The sequence below is a fragment of the Abramis brama genome (assembly GCF_963993115.1).
Source record: "Abramis brama genome assembly, chromosome: 1".
Classification (NCBI taxonomy): domain Eukaryota; kingdom Metazoa; phylum Chordata; class Actinopteri; order Cypriniformes; family Leuciscidae; genus Abramis; species Abramis brama.
Genome location: NC_139963.1, coordinates 42,265,986 through 42,285,043, shown reverse-complemented (window position 1 = coordinate 42,285,043; position 19,058 = coordinate 42,265,986). Strand labels below are relative to the sequence as shown.

General features: G+C 41.9%; 2 protein-coding genes across 3 annotated transcripts in view; one reads left to right on the top strand and one right to left on the bottom strand.

The window, feature by feature from the left end:
* The window catches only part of LOC311092537 (nucleoside diphosphate kinase, mitochondrial-like), a 94,792-nt gene that overhangs the window by 55,221 nt on the left and 20,513 nt on the right, over positions 1–19,058 (top strand). The gene's annotated exons all lie outside the window — the stretch shown is intronic.
* LOC311092364 (butyrophilin subfamily 1 member A1-like) overlaps positions 9,330–19,058 on the bottom strand; it is a 31,331-nt gene continuing 21,602 nt past the window's right edge. For both annotated transcript variants that reach the window (XM_084129032.1, XM_084129033.1), the window contains one exon: positions 9,330–11,047. In XM_084129032.1, the coding sequence (XP_083985158.1) occupies positions 10,515–11,047 (533 nt within the window). In that variant the 3' untranslated portion in view covers positions 9,330–10,514. The remainder of the gene's footprint in view (positions 11,048–19,058) is intronic.

Sequence of the window (19,058 nt, the reverse complement as noted above, 5' to 3'; positions counted from 1 at the left end):
TTACAATAACTGCCTTAGGTGTGAGTGATCTAATGTTTAGAAGACCTAGCTTTAGAAATTGTTTTTGGTTACTAATAGCAACATTTTGTGGTTTAATAACAATTAGATTTTTTCTAGATCCTGCAGTAGATTTATTATTTGATCTCACTAAACGAGGAATAGACACAGTTTCTATGCAATGTTCTACACTATTTATATCAGTTAATTTGGTGCAGCAGAGACTATGATTTGAACTTTTGGTTACTAGTCAAAAGGTATTTAACATTTTGGAGATGTTATCTGACAGAAGATCCGATCCGAATCTGCTTGGGTGTAAGCCATCAGCACGGTAAAGCCTAGGACGCTCCCAAAACAGATTCCAATTATTTACAAAGAGCAGTTTCTGCTCATTGCACCATGATATTAACCATTCATTTAGCGCGAATAATCTACTAAACTTTTCATGACCTAGTGGGAAGCGGTCCTGACACAATGATCGTTATATCAGGCGATGTGCTGCGTACCGTATCGATCAGATTCCTGAAGTCTTTCTTCAGAACCTCTGTCTGTCGCAGCCTGATGTCGGCCCCTCCCGCGTGCAGGACCAGTTCCGACGCGCTCGTTCAGAATCTCGGGAACGTGAGCAGCGATTTCAGAAACACGAGCACCAGGAAAGCAGTGACTATGCACCTTACTTTTATTTAACGTAGCTTGTACGTGTCGAACGATGGAATCACTGATGATCACAGCATCGCGTTCTGTTTCGCGAAGAGGGGAGAAGCGGTTTTGTGTGAATATCTCGAAAACCGGGAGGGTCGGAGAGAGTTTTCTTGGTCTAGACCTGACTCGCGTCTTCCGCTGCGGAAATATCCAGGCTTCGTGGTGGCATGTTGGAGCCGGCGTAAACGAGACCATAGCTGATCGCGGCCTCGATGCTCGTGACCGATGCTGAGTAACGCACGGAGTAGACGAGGTCGGAGTCAGCGGGTTAGTAACGTTGATCACTGATTTGTGTTCATCGGCGCGTGATGTTAACCGCCGGTCTATCAGCTCGGCTTTTCTCACTAAAAGGTCGTGGATCTGTTTCTCAACAGCTTCCAGCTCAGACTGCAACGCGTGTAGCTCAAATGTGTCCTCACCTGCACCAAAAGGTAGACTACTTACATCTGATATATTCGCCATTTTAACAGATGGACAGTAAGTTAAGTTAGCAATGACGCTACCAGTGATGCTATCAATATTAATACTAATTTATGACTGAAGTCTTGGATATAATCCGTCTTTTTAGTGGTACAGGTGTAGAGTAGACGCACGATAGGCGAAAAAATGTTTGTTTGTACCGTAAGTGAGTGTGGAGAAGACGCGTTCAGCCGTGATCCACAGGAGTAACCTATAAGAGTATCCGACGTTGGATCACTAATAGGCTTGAGACGCGTCTGCTCAACAGTATGAGGTGAGGAAAAATAGAAAATGTTCGTTGTAAGTGAGTTTAAAGAGAAATCAAGAATTATAAATCAATCGGGAGCTCCAAAGACAACAACGCGTTCAGACGCGACGCATGCGCATTCGAAAACTGTATGCGTTACCTTGTTTCTCTTACGAGAGTTCTCTCGTACTGCGTTTTATCAAAACGCTGCGGGGGAAAGTCTCTTTTAACGAAACACTGAAGCAAAAATTATCCTTTAATTTTTCATATATGTAAAACGCGTTGCGGCAGCAGCAGACAGCTGAAGCAAGACGGCTTGTCTGCTCATTGGCTGCTCTGCGGCAACTGCATAAGCCTATCGAGCGCTGGCTGATGCAGCGGGACGAGCCCTCGAAGCCGCTGGCCTACGCCGCCTTCTACAGCCGTACCTGCTGCGCTTTCCGACGCCCATATCCTTTATTGTGCTCTGTTTTGTGTGTGTGTGTGAGTGTTCTCGTAGCACTCACCCCCTAAAAGAGCGGCGTCTTTCTAAAGATGCCTAAATCCTGCGGCTCGTGCAGAGCCCCACTCGCCGGGGGAGACGACCACGTCATCTGTGTTTCCTACCTCGGTGAGGACCATGCAGCGCTCGCGCTCGCTGACGGCGGCTGCCCTCACTGCGAGCTTTTGCCTATGGTGGCTCTGAGGACCCGCCTGGCATCCTTCTCGAAGCCTGCATTCTCCGCCGCGATGCCGCGCCGTAAGAAGCGCCGCTCGCAGCGGGTCCCGGAACCCTCTCCACCCCGACCAAGCTCGCCGGTTCGCCCGCCAGCTTCACCGACCTCCCCCGAATCACTTCCTGATGCTCAGCGCCCGCAGCCTGCCGCCGCTTCATCAGAGGAAGTTGTTTCGGAGGCCGCGTCGGGGGAAAAGGATTCCTGTTCTCTCCTCGCTTCAGGCAGCGAGGATTGGGCGAGCTCTGAGGACCTTGCGCCTCCTGCCCGAAAGCCCTCAGTGAGAGCCAACATTGAGACGGAGCTCATGCGAGTACTCGCGTTGGCCGCGACGAGCCTCGGCCTCGAGTGGTCTGCACCGGAGCCCCCCTCTCGCACCCGGCTCGATGGTAGCTTCCTCCCAGGTGAGCGCAATACTCCGGAATCTAAGCCCGCTCCTTTTCTTCCTGAGTTACATGAAGAAGTTGCGAAGGCCTGGAATGCGCCCTACTCTGCGCGTACGCGCTCATCTGTGTCGCCTGCATTCTCCTCACTGGACAAGGCGAATGAACGAGGCTACCTCTCTCTGCCGCCGGTGGAACAGGCTATAGCGACCCATCTGTGCCCGCCCTCTGCTGGACGGCGGACTAAACCGGTGTTGCCTTCTAAAGCCTGCCGCATGACGTCGACGCTGCTCGCGCGAATATTCTCCGCCGCTGGGCAAGCCGCATCAGCGCTACACACCATGGCTACATTACAGATTTTCCAGGGTGATCTCCTCCGTAAATGGGACGAGGTTGGACCTGATGCTGTCTGTATTGCGGATTTGAGGAGTGCTTCGGACCTCACGCTCCGAGCCACCAAAGCTGCCGCACAAGCCATGGGACGCTGTATGGCTTCCGCCACTGTCGCTGAGAGGCACTTATGGCTGACGCTCACGGAGATGGCCGATTCCGAGCGCATCGCGTTTCTCGACGCCCCGCTGTCTTCCGCTGGCCTCTTTGGTTCTTCTCTCTCCGAGTTCGTGGAGAGATTTACCGAAGCCCAGAAAGCGTCTCAAGCCTTCAAGCACTTCCTACCGAAGCGCTCTGGTTCCGCGGCGGGTCGAGACAAACGGACCCCGCGAACCTCACAGCCTCAGCCCCCGCCTTCGGCCTCCTCTTCGCAGCAGCCTCAACAGCGCAGCTCGAGACCCCGCTCTCGATCGAGCACCCGGCACCCCGCGCGCGCGCCGCAACTGAGGATTGTGGTGAAACCAGAGGCCCCGAAGAAGTCCTAGCCCGCCTAGGAAAGCGCAGCTGTGTGAGTCCCGTTGCGGCCGGCCTCCCACCCAAGCGCCTCGCTGTCTCAGCCCCAAGCTTCGCGGCTGTCCCAGCGTTCTCTGCAAAGCGCAAGCCTGTACAAGTGCCCGCTTGCCTGCACTCAAAAGCCGTTTTTACGGCTACCCAGATATGTCTCGAAAAGAGTGTGATTTCTGGTGTCCCGGCCACGGCCGATGGTGCTATAAATGTAGTGTCGATGCCCACTCCTCTGTGCCCATCCATACACATAAGCACAGCCCTGCACTCAGGGCTCGCGCAAATAAAATCGACTCAGGTCGATTGCGCCCCCCACATAGTAAAAGTGCCCACTACTCAGTGCCCACGAACACTATGTCTATCAGATCACAGGCTCTCTGTAAAAACGAGACCTGTGAGCGCGCGCGCTGCTTACACAAGCAGCGCGCCCCAAGCAGTAAATGTGCCCGCTCCCAGCCCACATCTACTCGCACACATGAGTCCCACGGGGCTCGCGCAGCCCTCCCTCACTCAGTCAAACACTGTTGTAAGGTCGAGGGCGAGCGCTCCGCCCGCTGTATTAAGCGCGCCCCCCGCCTCAAATGCCGCAGGCATAACGCCTATGTTTGTGAGCCCCGTAGCACCTCTGTCGCACGGCGAACAGAGCGCGCTCTGTATCCGGCCCTTAGCCAACCATGCAGATGCATGGGCAGCGCTTCCAGGGGTTTCGGACTGGGTCTTAGGCATTATAAAGAGAGGCTTCTCGCTACAGTTTTATCGACGCCCTCCGCGCTTCACAACGCGCGTCGAAACTTCGGTACCGCTGAATGTAGCACACCTACTTCGCGCCGAAATATCAAAACTGATAAGCAAAGGGGCGATAGAGCTTGTTCCCCGAGTTCAAAGCGAACAGGGGATATACAGCAGATACTTTCTAGTCCCCAAAAAGGACGGCGGTATCAGACCCATTCTGGATCTAAGACGACTGAACAGAGTATTAGTGAAACGCCGTTTCAAAATGCTCACAACCAGCAAAATTCTCGCGCATGTTCGCCGAGAAGACTGGTTCATGTCGATAGATCTGAAGGACGCGTATTTTCAAATACAGATAGCGATTCTTGAGATTCGCCTTCGAGGGTCAGACATACCAGTATACAGTCCTGCCTTTCGGCTTGTCCCTGGCACCTCGTACTTTTACGAAATGCATGGACGCAGCGCTCGCTCCTCTCAGACTCAGAGGCATGCGAGTGCTGAACTATTTGGACGACTGGTTGATCCTAGCCCAATCACGATCTCAGCTCATAGAGCACAGAGCCATTTTACTCGATCACCTCGAGAATCTTGGTATCACGGTCAATTGGGCGAAGAGTTCACTGAACCCCAGCCAAACGATTCCGTTTCTGGGTATAGTTCTGGACTCACAGTCTATGACAGCGCGGCTGTCGCCACAGCGCGTGCTGAACATTCAGCGCGCGGCGATGTCCTTCCGCCGCGGCGCTTTCACCCCGCTCAGAAAATTTCAAAGGATGCTGGGTCTCATGGCCTCAGCATCGTCAGTTCTCCGACTGGGCTTGCTCCGCATGCGCCCGCTGCAGTTCTGGTTGAAAGCGCGGGTTCCGCGCAGAGCGTGGGTGTCCGGTCATTTATGCCTCAAGGTCGATCAGGACTGTGTCACAGCCCTGGTACCTTGGATGGCGAACGACTGGTACCAATCAGGTGTAAGCCTGGGGACTTCCTCGAGGGTGAGGATGGTGTCTACGGACGCATCCACCTCGGGATGGGGAGCGCTGCTCGAGGGCAGACCGTCCTTCGGCCTATGGTCGGAACGGGAAAAGCTCCAACACATAAACTGCCTAGAAATGCTGGCAGTGCACAACGCGCTGACGCGTTTTTGTCCCCACATCAAGGACCAACACGTCATAGTCCGTTCGGACAACATGGCAGTGGTGTCCTACATAAATCGCCAGGGCGGTCTGAATTCCAAACCCCTGTACAGGCTGGCGAAACGCCTCCTGCTATGGGCTCAGCACAACCTACGCTCGCTGAGAGCAGTACATGTGCCCGGGCTGCTGAATGTGGGCCCGGACAGACTGTCCAGGAACAACGTTCCTACGGGCGAATGGTCTCTACACCCACAAACAGTCCGGCTGTTGTGGGAGAGATTCGGCAAAGCGGAGGTGGACCTATTCGCGTCCCGCGAAAACGCTCACTGCCCCGCATTCTTTTCAAAGACCGACAGCGCGCTGTCCCAAAGGTGGCCACGCTGCCCGCTATACGCTTTTCCCCCCGTCTCCCTCCTGCCTCAGGTGTTGGAGCGGGTCAGGAAAACGAAATGCCCAGTGCTGCTTGTAGCACCGTTCTGGAAGAACCAGGCATGGTTCCCAGTTCTGATGCAGTTAGCAGACCATGGCTCCATGGCCAGTGCCGTTGAGGAGAGATCTCCTCTCGCAGGCCAGGGGCTCGATCTGGCACCCACACCCGGAACTATGGTCCCTTCATGTGTGGGCGCTCAACGGATACCCGTTGGTCTCGCAGAGGGAGTCATGAATACCATCACGGAGGCTAGAGCGCCGTCGACCAGGCGACTCTACGCTTCAAAGTGGTCGGTTTTCTCCGGCTGGTGTACAGCTCGGAGCCTTTCACCCCTCAAATGTGAGGTAACGGAGGTTCTCTCCTTCCTACAAGAGCTGTTGGATAAGGGCAGATCCCCTTCCACGCTCAAAGTGTATGTGGCGGCTATTTCAGCGTTCTCCGGTTCAACGCTGGGTCAGTCACTAGGAAGGAATGATTTAGTCATCCGCTTCCTCAGGGGAGCTAGGAGACTGAATCCACCCAGACCTCCGTCAGTCCCTATGTGGGACCTTTCTACGGTCCTGGCGGCCATGAAAGGTGCCCCTTTCGAGCCTATCCAGTCAATCAGCCTCAAACATTTGTCTTTCAAAACAGTGTTTTTGATGGCTCTCGCTTCAGTGAAGCGCATAGGCGATCTGCACGCGCTCTCCGTGAGCCCGACGTGCTTGGAGTTTGGTCCTAATGACTCTAAAGTCATACTCAAACCTAAGCACGGCTATGTGCCGAAATCCCTCAACACGCCTTTTTGGGCTCAGGTCATTTCCCTGGCTGCCCTGCCGGCGTCGAGTGAGGAAGGGGACTCGAGTTTTCTTTGCCCTGTTAGGGCTTTAAGAACTTATATGTCCCGCTCTGCTGCCTTTAGACAGACAGAGCAGCTCTTTGTCTCGTTCAGCGGACGTTCCAAAGGAACGGCTGTTTCGAAACAAAGTCTATCCAGATGGATAGTTGACGCCATAGCGCTGGCTTATACTGCCAAGGGCATTAAATGCCCGTTGGGAGTCAGAGCGCACTCTACGAGAGGCGTTGCCTCCTCGTGGGCTTGGTCCAGCGGGATTTCCTTACAGGATATATGTACGGCGGCAGGCTGGGCCTCTCCGTCTACATTTATCAGGTTTTATAACCTAGAGGTTCCCGCCTTACAGGCTAAGCTTTTGTCGGTGTAATACTATACCGACTATACTGTGCTGAACTGTGTAAGACCCACGTTTTCCCACATTAGTGCAGGCTCCCTACCCTGGCTATGTGATGTCATATTCGCGTCTGTGGACATGTCTATATAAGGACGGAGGAAACCCCTCCTGTCCTGTAGACTCTCCCTGTGAGGTCATGTTAAGCCTGCGGACGCTACAGTATAGGGAATTAAGGCTTCCCCCCCTTATTCCCTGACTCTGTGTGAGTCTATCTCGTGATTATGCACTGTATGCCTGAAATAGCTTCCGGTGATCAGTGTTTTTATCCCAGCACGCACGGCGTTTTGCAAGGGGTTCCCGTAGCGTTTTGATAAAACGCAGTACGAGAGAACTCTCGTAAGAGAACGTACTCGGTTACTAACGTAACCTCGGTTCTCTCTAGAAGAGGGAACGAGTACTGCGTTCCCTTGCCGTGCGTTTGGTTCACTCTGGTTCGCTTCGGCGATCAAAATCAAGTGAGTCAGCCTTCTCGAGCTCCTTTTATAGAGGTAAGCCACGCTGTCTGCTGCTGCCGCAACGCGTTTTACATATATGAAAAATTAAAGGATAATTTTTGCTTCAGTGTTTCGTGAAAAGAGACTTTCCCCCGTAGCGTTTTGATAAAACGCAGTACTCGTTCCCTCTTCTAGAGAGAACCGAGGTTACGTTAGTAACCGAGTACGTTTCTCCCAGCATGCATTCATTTGCACATTATTGATGTCTGTGTGAGTCCAAATGAATCAGTGTTTTAAAAAATTCTTCAAACAATTAAAGTCAATGTACAGAACTACAATAAATATATACACATAGAAAAACAGACAGCCGGAGGGGGAGGCTAAACATATACATATATCCAAAACTGCCAACTTTTGAGTTTAGCTTGGAGTAAGAATTATGGAGGGGATGTAAAAAAAAAATAATAATCTTGCATCACAATAAGTGTATCGTGAATTGTCCAAACATTTTAGTAACTAAACTGAATTTTATTAGGTTTAGTGACATGTTACAATGTTTACATGGTACAATTTCTGGTAGTCTAAGCTAAGGTTTTTTTTTTATTATTGCTTGACACAAATTTCACGATTTCAGTTCAATTCAATTATTGTGATTTGATTCAATAGGTACACAAGATAGCCGTTAATTTTTCTCAAGAAAAAAAAAAATTCTCACCTAATGATGCAAACATACAGAGAGCCCTATCAGCTGGTAGTATTTCAAATGGACTCTTTTTTTTTTCTGCCCAACTATGGTGCTATAGGCTATATTATGGTCATTAAATGGCTTTCCTGAGAGAGTGTGAAAAGTGTAAATTGCTTGAGTCTCACAGTGAATGCAGAGCTGCCAACTCTCACGCATTCACCGTGAGACTCATGCAATCGACACACTTCACACGCTCTCAGGAAAACCATTTAATGACCATAATATAGCCTATAGCACCATAGTTGGGCAGAAAAAAAGAGTTAGAGAGTATTTTGCTAAATATGTGTACTATATATTACATATTTATATTTTTACTTGGTGTACCAAAATCTTGTGTAACTAATATTAATCCAAATCAGTCAATATTAAATCAAATCACAAGAATGTAATTGAATTGAAATCGTGAAATTTGTGTCAAGTAATAATAAAAAAAAACTTAGCTTAGGCTACCAGAATTTGTACCATGTAAACATTGTAACATGTTGTCACTAAACCTAATAAAATTCAGTTTAGTTACTAAAATGTTTTGACAATCACAATACATTTATTGTGATGCAATCATTTTATTTTTACCTATATATATATATATATATGCATTTATTTTTCGAGAACCAAAAACAAAGGTTGGGTTTTAATGTACTTACATTTATGTACATGGAATTTAGCAAAAAAAATATTTATAATATAGTATTCTTTCCTTTTATTTGAGAGGATATTAGTAAAAGTGGGGTCAATGTTGTCAATTTTAAATCTAGACAAATCTTTCCAAAATATTCGTACATGAGGCGCAATGCCAAAATAAATGAATCAAGGGTTCAGCCAATGTATTGCAAAAAGAAGAGTTCAGATCAATGTCCTTTTTAAATTTCACAAAAACTACTGGGTAGTGCCTGTGTACGATTTTGAAAGTTATTTCCTTAATTTTATTTACCAATAAATATTTGCTTGGTAAAGTCCAGATGGTCTTCCATAACAAACTTTTTACCAGTCTATTCCAATAAACAATACAGTTTGGCCTGGTGACAATGTGTTTTTGAAATAATGAACATATAGTTTTATTAACATTTAAGACTCCGGGGGCAAAACAAAGTTTCCCAATTGCAGTATCAAATAAATCAAAGGAAGAAAGAGGCGCAATACTGGTTTGGGTTTTGGTTCTGAATAACGCCAAGACTCCTGTGGGAATCACATCCCACAATAGAAAACTCTCCTGGTGTCACTGGAATTTATGGAAATCTAGAAACTCAGAATAAAACATCCCTTCTTGATTTAGTAATTGATCTACTCGTATTATACCTGCTGAAAATCATCTTTCAAAAAATAATTATTGCAATTGTTCCAAATGAAATATCTATGGGGTGAAAAATGATGCTTATATAACAGGGACCAAGCAAGCAACAGCCAGTTAGAAATGTAAAATGTTTGATTTTAAAACTCTTATATCATGTTTTATGTGTTTAAATTATGTGTGAATATTCCCAAATATTCTCCATAAGGGTTATTTGATTGTTAAATATAAAAAATATATAAAAAAATGTCTGTAATTAAAGTAAAAAGGAGTCTTTTGACAAGTCTTTCGAAGGGAAATAAATAACAGTACTTTGGGTGTCTTGTTCATTATATTTATTTTCATATAAAAGCAAAAGAACTTAAATTGCATCATCAACACCGTACATGAGTGTGAATCCCGTGATATCCGTCCATTAAAGACATTATTAACTCAGATCAAACACATGTTATTATGAGACCCATTTAGTCCTTCAAGAGCTTGACAGTAAAAATCAACTGTGTATACAATGGCTCAGACTGATAACATCTCAATATTTTGTTTAATAGAACAATAAAAACAGGGTTGGAAAGACATGAAAATTTTCTTTTTGGGTGAATGATATCCATCCTAATAATAAAAGAATGAAAATGAAGAATACAAGTGATTGCTTAAGAATTTATGAATGCATGAATAAACTTAAACTCATCTATTCATCTGTGTCGGATCAGAAGTTTGGACACGGCTAATTCTTTACGCTATCCACATACAAGTCATGAAAACTGAATAACACAAATGGCATTGTGGGAATGATGTAGTGAGCAAAACGTTACACACATGAACATGTCTTATATTTGAGCTTGTTCTTTGATTCCAGCTTTCCTCAATCTGGACATTCATCAACAAACACAAACACTATTGAGGGAGAAACAGTGAACTGTGCGATCAGCACTTCATGATGACTTTCATTCACTATCTAGTGGAGATGAGGAGGTGCTGATGGAGAACAGTGATCAGATGAACCCCTCACACACACTTCTGTGTCCACATTTGGGAATAATAGTTTGTATCTGTGGCTGTTACACTTATTGTATTGTACTGTATTTCCTTTTATTTCACTTGATCATGTAAATTCATTCACTGAAGTCATTATTAATCATCACAGATATTCAGTGGTGTGGAGTTATCATTCCCCCATTGCCCCAAACAAACAAATGGATAAAGTTTTTCATTAAAAGACTGATGAGTGTAAGAGTAGATATGAGACATGGAATTCACATCATAAAAGGAGACGAGACCCTCATCAAAATCCACAAACACACCGATCCTCTGAGGCTCCACTCTCAGAGAAAGAGGGACAGGTGAAGAGTCACGAGCCCAATAACTCTCATGTCTCCGTCTCACAGTCCAGTATCCATCATCAGGACTCAGACTGAACAAGCCTTTCCTGTTACTGGATTCTCTGGTCACTCCTAAATCCCACTGAGTTTGTTCCTTCACCTTCACCTCATAGTAAAAACTCCCTGAGGAGAATCCGCCCTTCCCGAGAACACCAAGATATTCATCAAACATGTATTTTTTCCCATCCACTGCGTTCAGTTCTTTCTTTCCATCTCTCACTTGTTTCCCATGATGAGACACGATGAGACGTGGATGAGCCGTATCAGCATCCAGAGTCACCTTCACTGCAGAAAATATTGAAAAGTCTGCTTTACAGATGAGTAAATGATAAAATAAAGACAATTATTTATTTTTATAAGAATCATGGTAACTTTAGAACAAGATAATAAAATAAAAAAATACTGCATTAATTGTAAACTAGATTAAAAAGTTTAAGCCAACTTTGAAGTTGGCTTGAGAAAACCTGAACAGAAAGTTTGAAGTAGTTTAAAAGGTTTGAAGTTGCTAGGGTGTTCAGGGTTTTTATCTATGTGGTTGCCAGGGTACTTGAGCTGGTTGCTGTGCGATTGCTATGGGTGGTTGCTAGTGTGTTTAAAGGTGGTTGCTAGGGTGTTCCAGGTGGTTGCTATGGGGTATTCTCGTTGGTTTCTTGGGCATTGTTACCAGGCTTTTTTTACAGTCAAATACTGGCAATTACTGTAAAAAGTTAAATAATTAATTTAAAGTTAAAGTTAAATAAACTAAAATGTATAATGCACTAATAATGTGAGCAATTATTTGATTTGAGATAAATAATAAATAAAGAGATTTCCACTAGACCAGCAACTACACAATCATCGCATGTTAAATAAAGCAACATGCAGCATATCATCAATGTAGATATTCCCCTAGACTGAAGCACAGGCTCTACTCTTCAGCACAATAGTGACCCAAAAAAAACAAAAATTTACAGTAAACTACTGGCAATAGTGTTGCCAGTATATACCTGTTTTATAACTTACAGTTTATTACTGTTAAAATACATTTTGTGGGTGTGACTTTTTATCTTACATTTTCAACTCCACTGGAAAATCCACACTACAAAGAGTAAAAAGTAGCATTGACGCAGTGTTGCAGTGAGATAATTAAGAGAATATGTAAGTGATTGTTGAGCATTAGTGATGAACACCTGCTGTTAACAAGCAGAATCACTGAAAGAAAGAGGAACACTAGAACACAAAACGAGAGAAACACAAGAACTACAACTGACTTCCAGCCATTACACATTATTACACTTATTATTAACCAGTATGACTATATTTCTGTCTTTTTTTTTCATACTGGGAATTTTATACTATCCAAGAACCCAGCATGGGTTCAGCATGTTCACCAGTGTGTGAAGTCACTCACTTTTTTTTCATTCAAGTGCACTGTTAAAAAAAACCTGTGAAATTTACGGTAAAAAAACGGCAGCTGTGGTTGCCAGTATTTTACCGTAAAAAATAAGGTAGCAACCTTTTATGTTTTACGGGATTTCAATTTACGGGCAAAAAAACACAGTGTAAAAAAAAACCTGTGAAATTTACGGTAAAAAAACGTCAGCTTGGTTGGCAGTATTTTACCGTAAAAAATATGGTAGCAACCTTACTTAAAAAAAAAAAAAAAAAAAAAACCTTCAGCAGGATTTAAATGTGTGGTAAAAAAAAAAAAAAAAAAAAAAATCAGCTGTGGTTCCCAGTACTTTACCATAAAAAATACAGTAGGAACCTTTTAGTTTTCACGGGACAACCATTATATTACATAAACCAATAAATGTTATCATTAAATTTCACTGAAGTATTAAAGTCTGCTTTATATCTTTGTAATATACTGATAACCATCATAGTAACACAAGTGATAAAAAAGAAAAACACACGATGATTTAAATATCCCATTAGTTTCCCACAAACTGAGGCACATGTTAATATTGAGAAGGTGCACAGTGTCATACACACAAACACAAAACACCATCATGGTGACACACACACGACTCCAAATAATGCCATAAACATTCATTAAACAATATATGATGTAATATAAACCCCAAATGTATAAAACTGATAACAAAAACCAAGAAGAAACATAATTATTTAAATGAAATAGCATCAAATGTGAAGTGTCACACAGGGAATTCTGGGAATGTCCATTTAGAGAAACAACAAGAACAGAAAAAAGAGACGAGCAGAAACACAAGAACTACAACTGACTTCAGCCACAGCCTTAGATGAAATCAACTGAAGATAAAAAACATTAAATCTGTGAAGATCTCAGTAGAGGAGGATTAAACAACTCCACAAACAGCATTAGCAGCTTCACTTATTACTAACCAGACTGAGGCTACGTTTACACGTGGATGGCTATTTTCATAAACGGACATTTCTCCCCTCTTCGTTTTCAAAAATAACATCGTGCACACGAACCTGTGTATATGCTGTCAAGAGCATGCCAAACCTGTAGGTGGCAGTGTAACGAGAAGCTCAAGCCCACCTTAGCCAATCAGAATCCCGAAAATGGTCACATTCCGTGACGTCGCTGCCTAAAACTCCGTTTTTCTCTGTTTACATGCAAACGTGCAAACGAAGATTTTCAAAATCTCCACTCTGGCCGGAGTTTTTAGAAAGAATCGGTTTCATTGGCGAATCCTCCGTTTGCGTGTAAACGAAGGGTGCAAACGAAGGGAAATGTCTCCGTTTTTCAAAATAACCATGTACGTGTAAACGGGGCCTGACTTTATTTCTGTCAGACGTCTACAGTTCTGTTTGAGAATTAAGATGTTGATGTTTATTGTTTCATTTGAAGTCACCATGATGGAGATCAGTGACTGCTTTAGTTGGGCTCTTGACTCTTGACTTTCTGACATTAGTTTTTCTCTGCCTGCTGTAACTCTGTGTTTATAAGACATATTGATTATGGCTAGAAAATCAGAGAGAAAATGAATCATGTGATGGCGGTTGTGTATCAGTGATGGCAATCACCATGTTTGAATCACTGAACTCTTGCCTTTATTTATATGTGTTATTAATTTTTACATTATTGATTTCAGTAGCCCTATGATTCTACAGCATGTGATCTATCATTGCTGTTATAATCAGAAGAATTTTTTAAACATTGTGTACAATAACGGTTTGAACAGCTGTATCTTTTAGACACACACAGACATCAAGAATCAGCATATGAATCTCAACAATGGTGATGATAAAAGTGCAGTGCACTTGATGGAGCCTCCAATCAAAACTCATCAGTATCTCCCAGCATGCATTGCAGCAGGAATACATTATGCTGAATTGCCTTAGTATTTTCTTTTATTATTATATCTGCTTTTATTTTTGATGTTGTTTTTGTTGCAGCTTTTTAGTAGCTTGTTTTGTGATGTTCAGAGTTTTATCTGATTATTGTGTTGATTGTCACCGTTGTTGAGATTCATACGCTGAATCTTGATGTCTGTGCTGGTTTAAATCAAACAATAGTTGAAAACCTTTTTTCTACACCATGTATTTTTAAAGTTCTTCAGAACTTTAGAAGTTCAGAAGTTCTTTTTAATGTTATAATTAATAATATCACTTTGCTTAAAGTGGGAGATAAGACTCTTTATGAGATCAGTGAATCTGGCCACAATATGACGAGTATCTCATCATCACCTGGTCACATTTTCTCTCTGATATTCATGCCATAATGTTTGTGTTATATAACCACACAGTTAAAGGGATAGTTCACTTTGAAATTAATTTTTGATATGTTTTAGCTTACCTCAAGGGCATCCAAGATGTAGGTGTCTTTGTTTCCGCAGTAGTTTCAATTTTGATATTTTTAGGTCAAACCGTTCTTGTCTGTCAGTCATATAATGCAGGTCTATGGTCACTGTCTCAAAGATCATGCACAAAGTCCAAATTAAAACAATTCCCCATCGTCCAAATGAAACAATTCCCCATCATAAGTACACATTGATGGCCTAAGACACGAAACGAGCGGTTTGTGTGAGAAAACGAACAGTATTTATATTGTTGTTATCTCTTGAAAACAGCACAAGTCCAAATGATCTGACAGCGCGGGCGGGTATAGATTTATACATAGATGTCGCCTTGGCTACTGCAGTTCATTGGAACGAAACCGTAGCCAAGCGACATCTAGTGTATATATCTATACCTGCCCGCAGGCGGGTATAGATGTATACACTAGATGTCGCCTTCGCTACTGCAGTTCATTGGGACGAAACCGTAGCCAAGGCGGAATCTATGTATATATCTATACCCGCCCGCGCCGTCAGATCATTTGGACGTGTGCTGTTTTCAAGAGATAACAACAATATAAATACTGTTCGTTTTCTCACACAAACCGCTCGTTTCGTGTCTTAGGCCATCAATGTGTACTTATGATGGGGAATTGTTTCATTTGGACGATGGGGAATTGTTTTAATTTGGACTCTGTGCTTGTGTTTTGAGACAGTGACCATAGACCTGCATTATATGACTGACAGACAAGAACGGTTTGACCTAAAAATATCAAAATTGAAACTACTGCGGAAACAAAGACACCTACATCTTGGATGCCCTCGAGGTAAGCTAAAACATATCAAAAATTAATTTCAAAGTGAACTATCCCTTTAAGGCAGTCAGAGTAAATCTAAAGTTAAAAAGTCAGAGAGCCCAACTAAAGCAAACACTCATCTCCATAATGGTAACTTCAAACTTTATTATTTTCAATAAAACATCAACGTCTAAACCTCTGGTAATTCTCAATAATTAGATTACAGGAAACCACAGCTGGCAGGTTTTTATTTTTTATTTTTTATATAAAAATTCAGTTCAATGTTCAATGCCATAAAACCTAAAATATTACTACCGTATTTTTTACGGTAAAGCACTTGCAAGCTGCTAGTTTTTTTACCGTAAACTTTAGTTCAGGGCCGTAAAAGCAAAAAAAAATTCTACCGTATTTTTTACGGTAAAGTACTGGCAACCACAGCTGCCAGTTTTTTTCCGTAATATTTAGATCACTGCCGTAAAACCTAAAATATTACTACCGTATTTTTTACGGTAAATCGCTTTCAACCAGCTGCCAGTTTTTTACCATAAACTTTAGTTCAATGCCGTAAAACATAAATATTTATACCGTATTTTTTACGGTAAAGTACTGGCAACCAGCTGGCAGTTTTTCACCGTAATTTTTAGTTCGATGATGTAAAACTTTGTAAAATTAGTAAACATTTGCTACCGTATTTTTTACGGTAAGGTACGGTAAATGCAACGGTAAGTTTTTTTTTACAGTGTACTTCCAAAATCCGTACATTTAACAGTATATTAATGTAAAATTACACAGCAAAAACTCCAGTGTTAAATTAACACTCCTGGGAGTGTATATGAGTCCACACTCAAGAGTGTAAAGTGTTAAAATATGAGTGTTAAATTAACACTCAAGAGTGTTAAAGTTAATGAGCTAATTAAGTGATTAATTAAGTGATGATTGATCATTATTGAAGACACCTGATGTTAACAAGCCGAATCACTGAAGGAGAAAAGCACAAATTGTAAGCCACCGTTATGGCGATGATTGTTTGCTTTAGTTGGGCTCTTGACCCAATATGTTTACTTTAGATTTTGTTTGGTTGTTGTATCTTATAACTGCCAGATGAACAAAGAAAAAAAGTGATCTGATGGTTTTGGTTATATTATGACAATCATCATTTGAAATTGATCACTGAACTCATTAAGATCCTTATTTCTGACTTAGATTTATGTTGTTGATTACAGCATAACTGTGAATCTGCATAAATATCCAGAATTTTAGATATAATACAAAGGATTTCTTAAAAGTTGTTTTGGAAAAAAAAAAAAAATCTTTCTTTTAGGTACACACAGACGTCAAGATTCAGTCTATGCATCTCAACAATGGTGACGAGCAGAATATTCAATTAGGAAAAGTAAATTACATAGACAATTCAGATCATAATTTATTCATACCGCAATGCATGATGGGAGCCATAAATGAGTTGTGATTGGTGGCAGCCACTGCAACATGCTTTATTATTGTCACCATTGTTGAGATTCACAGGCTGATTATTGATGTCTGGGTTTCTTAATACTCATTTGAAAGTCTTTTTTATCAGAACAATGATTATGAAATATTTTTGGATTATATGAAAAATGCTGAAAATCATGTGCTGTAGAATCACAGAGCTGCTGTAATTAACAAGTTAAGCCATCTCAATAAGTTTTGTTTTACGGATCACAACATGATTATGTCAAAACATAACCAACACCATCAGATCACATTGTCTCTTTGTTCATCTGACTGTTATAAATCAATAACAACAGACAAGCAAAATTTAAAGTAAACATATAAGGGTCAAGAGCCCAACTAAAGCAAACACCCATCACCATAACGGTGGCTTATAATTTGAGATTTTCTCCTTCAGTGATTCTGCTTGTTAACATCAGGTGTCTTCAATAATGCTCAATCATCACTAAACTAATCACTTAATTATCTCATTAACTTTAACACTCTTGAGTGTTAATTTAACACTCATATTTTAACACTTTACACTTTTGAGTGTGGACTCATATACACTCCCAGGAGTGTTAATTTAACACTGGAGTTTTTGCTGTGTACATGAAATGTCCCGTGAGAGCTATTACAGTTTTTCACTGTATATAGTAAGGGTACATACCGTTAAGGAATTAAAAAAAAAATTCCGTTGCTTTGTTACAGTTTTTTACTGTTAAAATTACGAACATTTTTAACAGTGTGGACTATATTAGTGAACTAATGTAGGGAATAGTGAATGAGGGTATAGGGTGTGATTTGTAATTGATCTACTTCTCAGTAATCTGTATTTTATTTCGACGCGTAACTACATTAAATAACAGCCGCGTGTGATTATTATTCTCGCAGTTTTATTGCACTTAAAGCATTGGCTCCTATCAGCTAGTTTCTGGCCCATTTTCTGGCCCATTTTCGCTTTATTTACTTAATTGCTCGGCAGATACAGCAACTGTAGGAAAGATATAAAACAGAGGAGTTTCAGTTCAGTAATCCAGGACAGCCGGGCAGCAGCGGACCAGGCAAGAGCGCGCTAGTGTTTTTTTCTGAATACTCAGTTTCTCCTGTTATTCTGCGATTTCTTTGACTCGAGGTAAGCCTATCTTCGATTCTCTGCTTACTTTTTATATTTAACTTCTCAGTAATCTGTATTTTATTTCGACGCGTAACTACATTAAATAACAGCCGCGTGTGATTATTATTCTCACAGTTTTATTGCACTTAAAGCATTGGCTCCTATCAGCTACACTGTAAAAAATAAAATCGTAAAAAAACGGTCATTGACTGTCAGCTACGGCTGCCAAACAAAAACCGTAAAAATAAAGTAAAATATCCTAATTTAAATTAAGTGCAAAAAACTTTTACAAAAATTTTCCTTAAATGTTTTACAGAAAAACACTGTTATTTTACAGCTATTTCCTGAATTATTACGATCAAATGCCTTCATTGTAAAAAAATCCCATAAAAAACAGTCAAATGACTGTCAGCAATGGCTGCCATACAAAAACCGTAAAATTAATGTAAAATATCCTAATTTAAATAAGTGCAAAATACTTTTACAGAAATCTTCATTAATCTTTTTTAACAGAAACACACAGTTAAAACACAGTTAATTCACATTTTTTCAGATTTTTTACTGAAAAACATGCAGTTAATTATATGCATGATTTGGTGTGACTATACATCACTACATCAGCAACTACACAGTTACTGTCAGTTAATTAAAGCAACATGCAGCATTTCATCAGTGTTTCTCTGCTCATCCTGGACTGAAGCTCAGGCTCTACTCTTCAACACAATGGTGACACATGAAACACACCATACAGAAACACTTTAAACCCCAACAGAACATTAAACACTAACAGATCTCTCAGGATCTCAGCATCTTCACTTATTACAATCCAGACTTTATTTCTTTCATACTAACATTCTTATTGAGAATTAACAGAGGTAAGTTGAAGCTTTATTGAAAAGAATAAAGTTTGATGTCACCATGATGGAGATCAGTGTTTGTTTTAGTTGGGCTCTTGACCTTTTAGTGTTTAACTTAAGTTTTTCTCTGGCTGCTTTAACTGTGTGTCTTTGATGCATATTTGTTATGGTGGGAATCCAAGAGAAACTCAGGTCAGATGATGTTGATCTCTTTTTAGTGATATTAGTCATCATGTAGTGTCCTGCTTCATTGATACCACCTGAAGTGTAAATCTGATTAAGTAATTGAATATTAGTTGTTAATTTTTG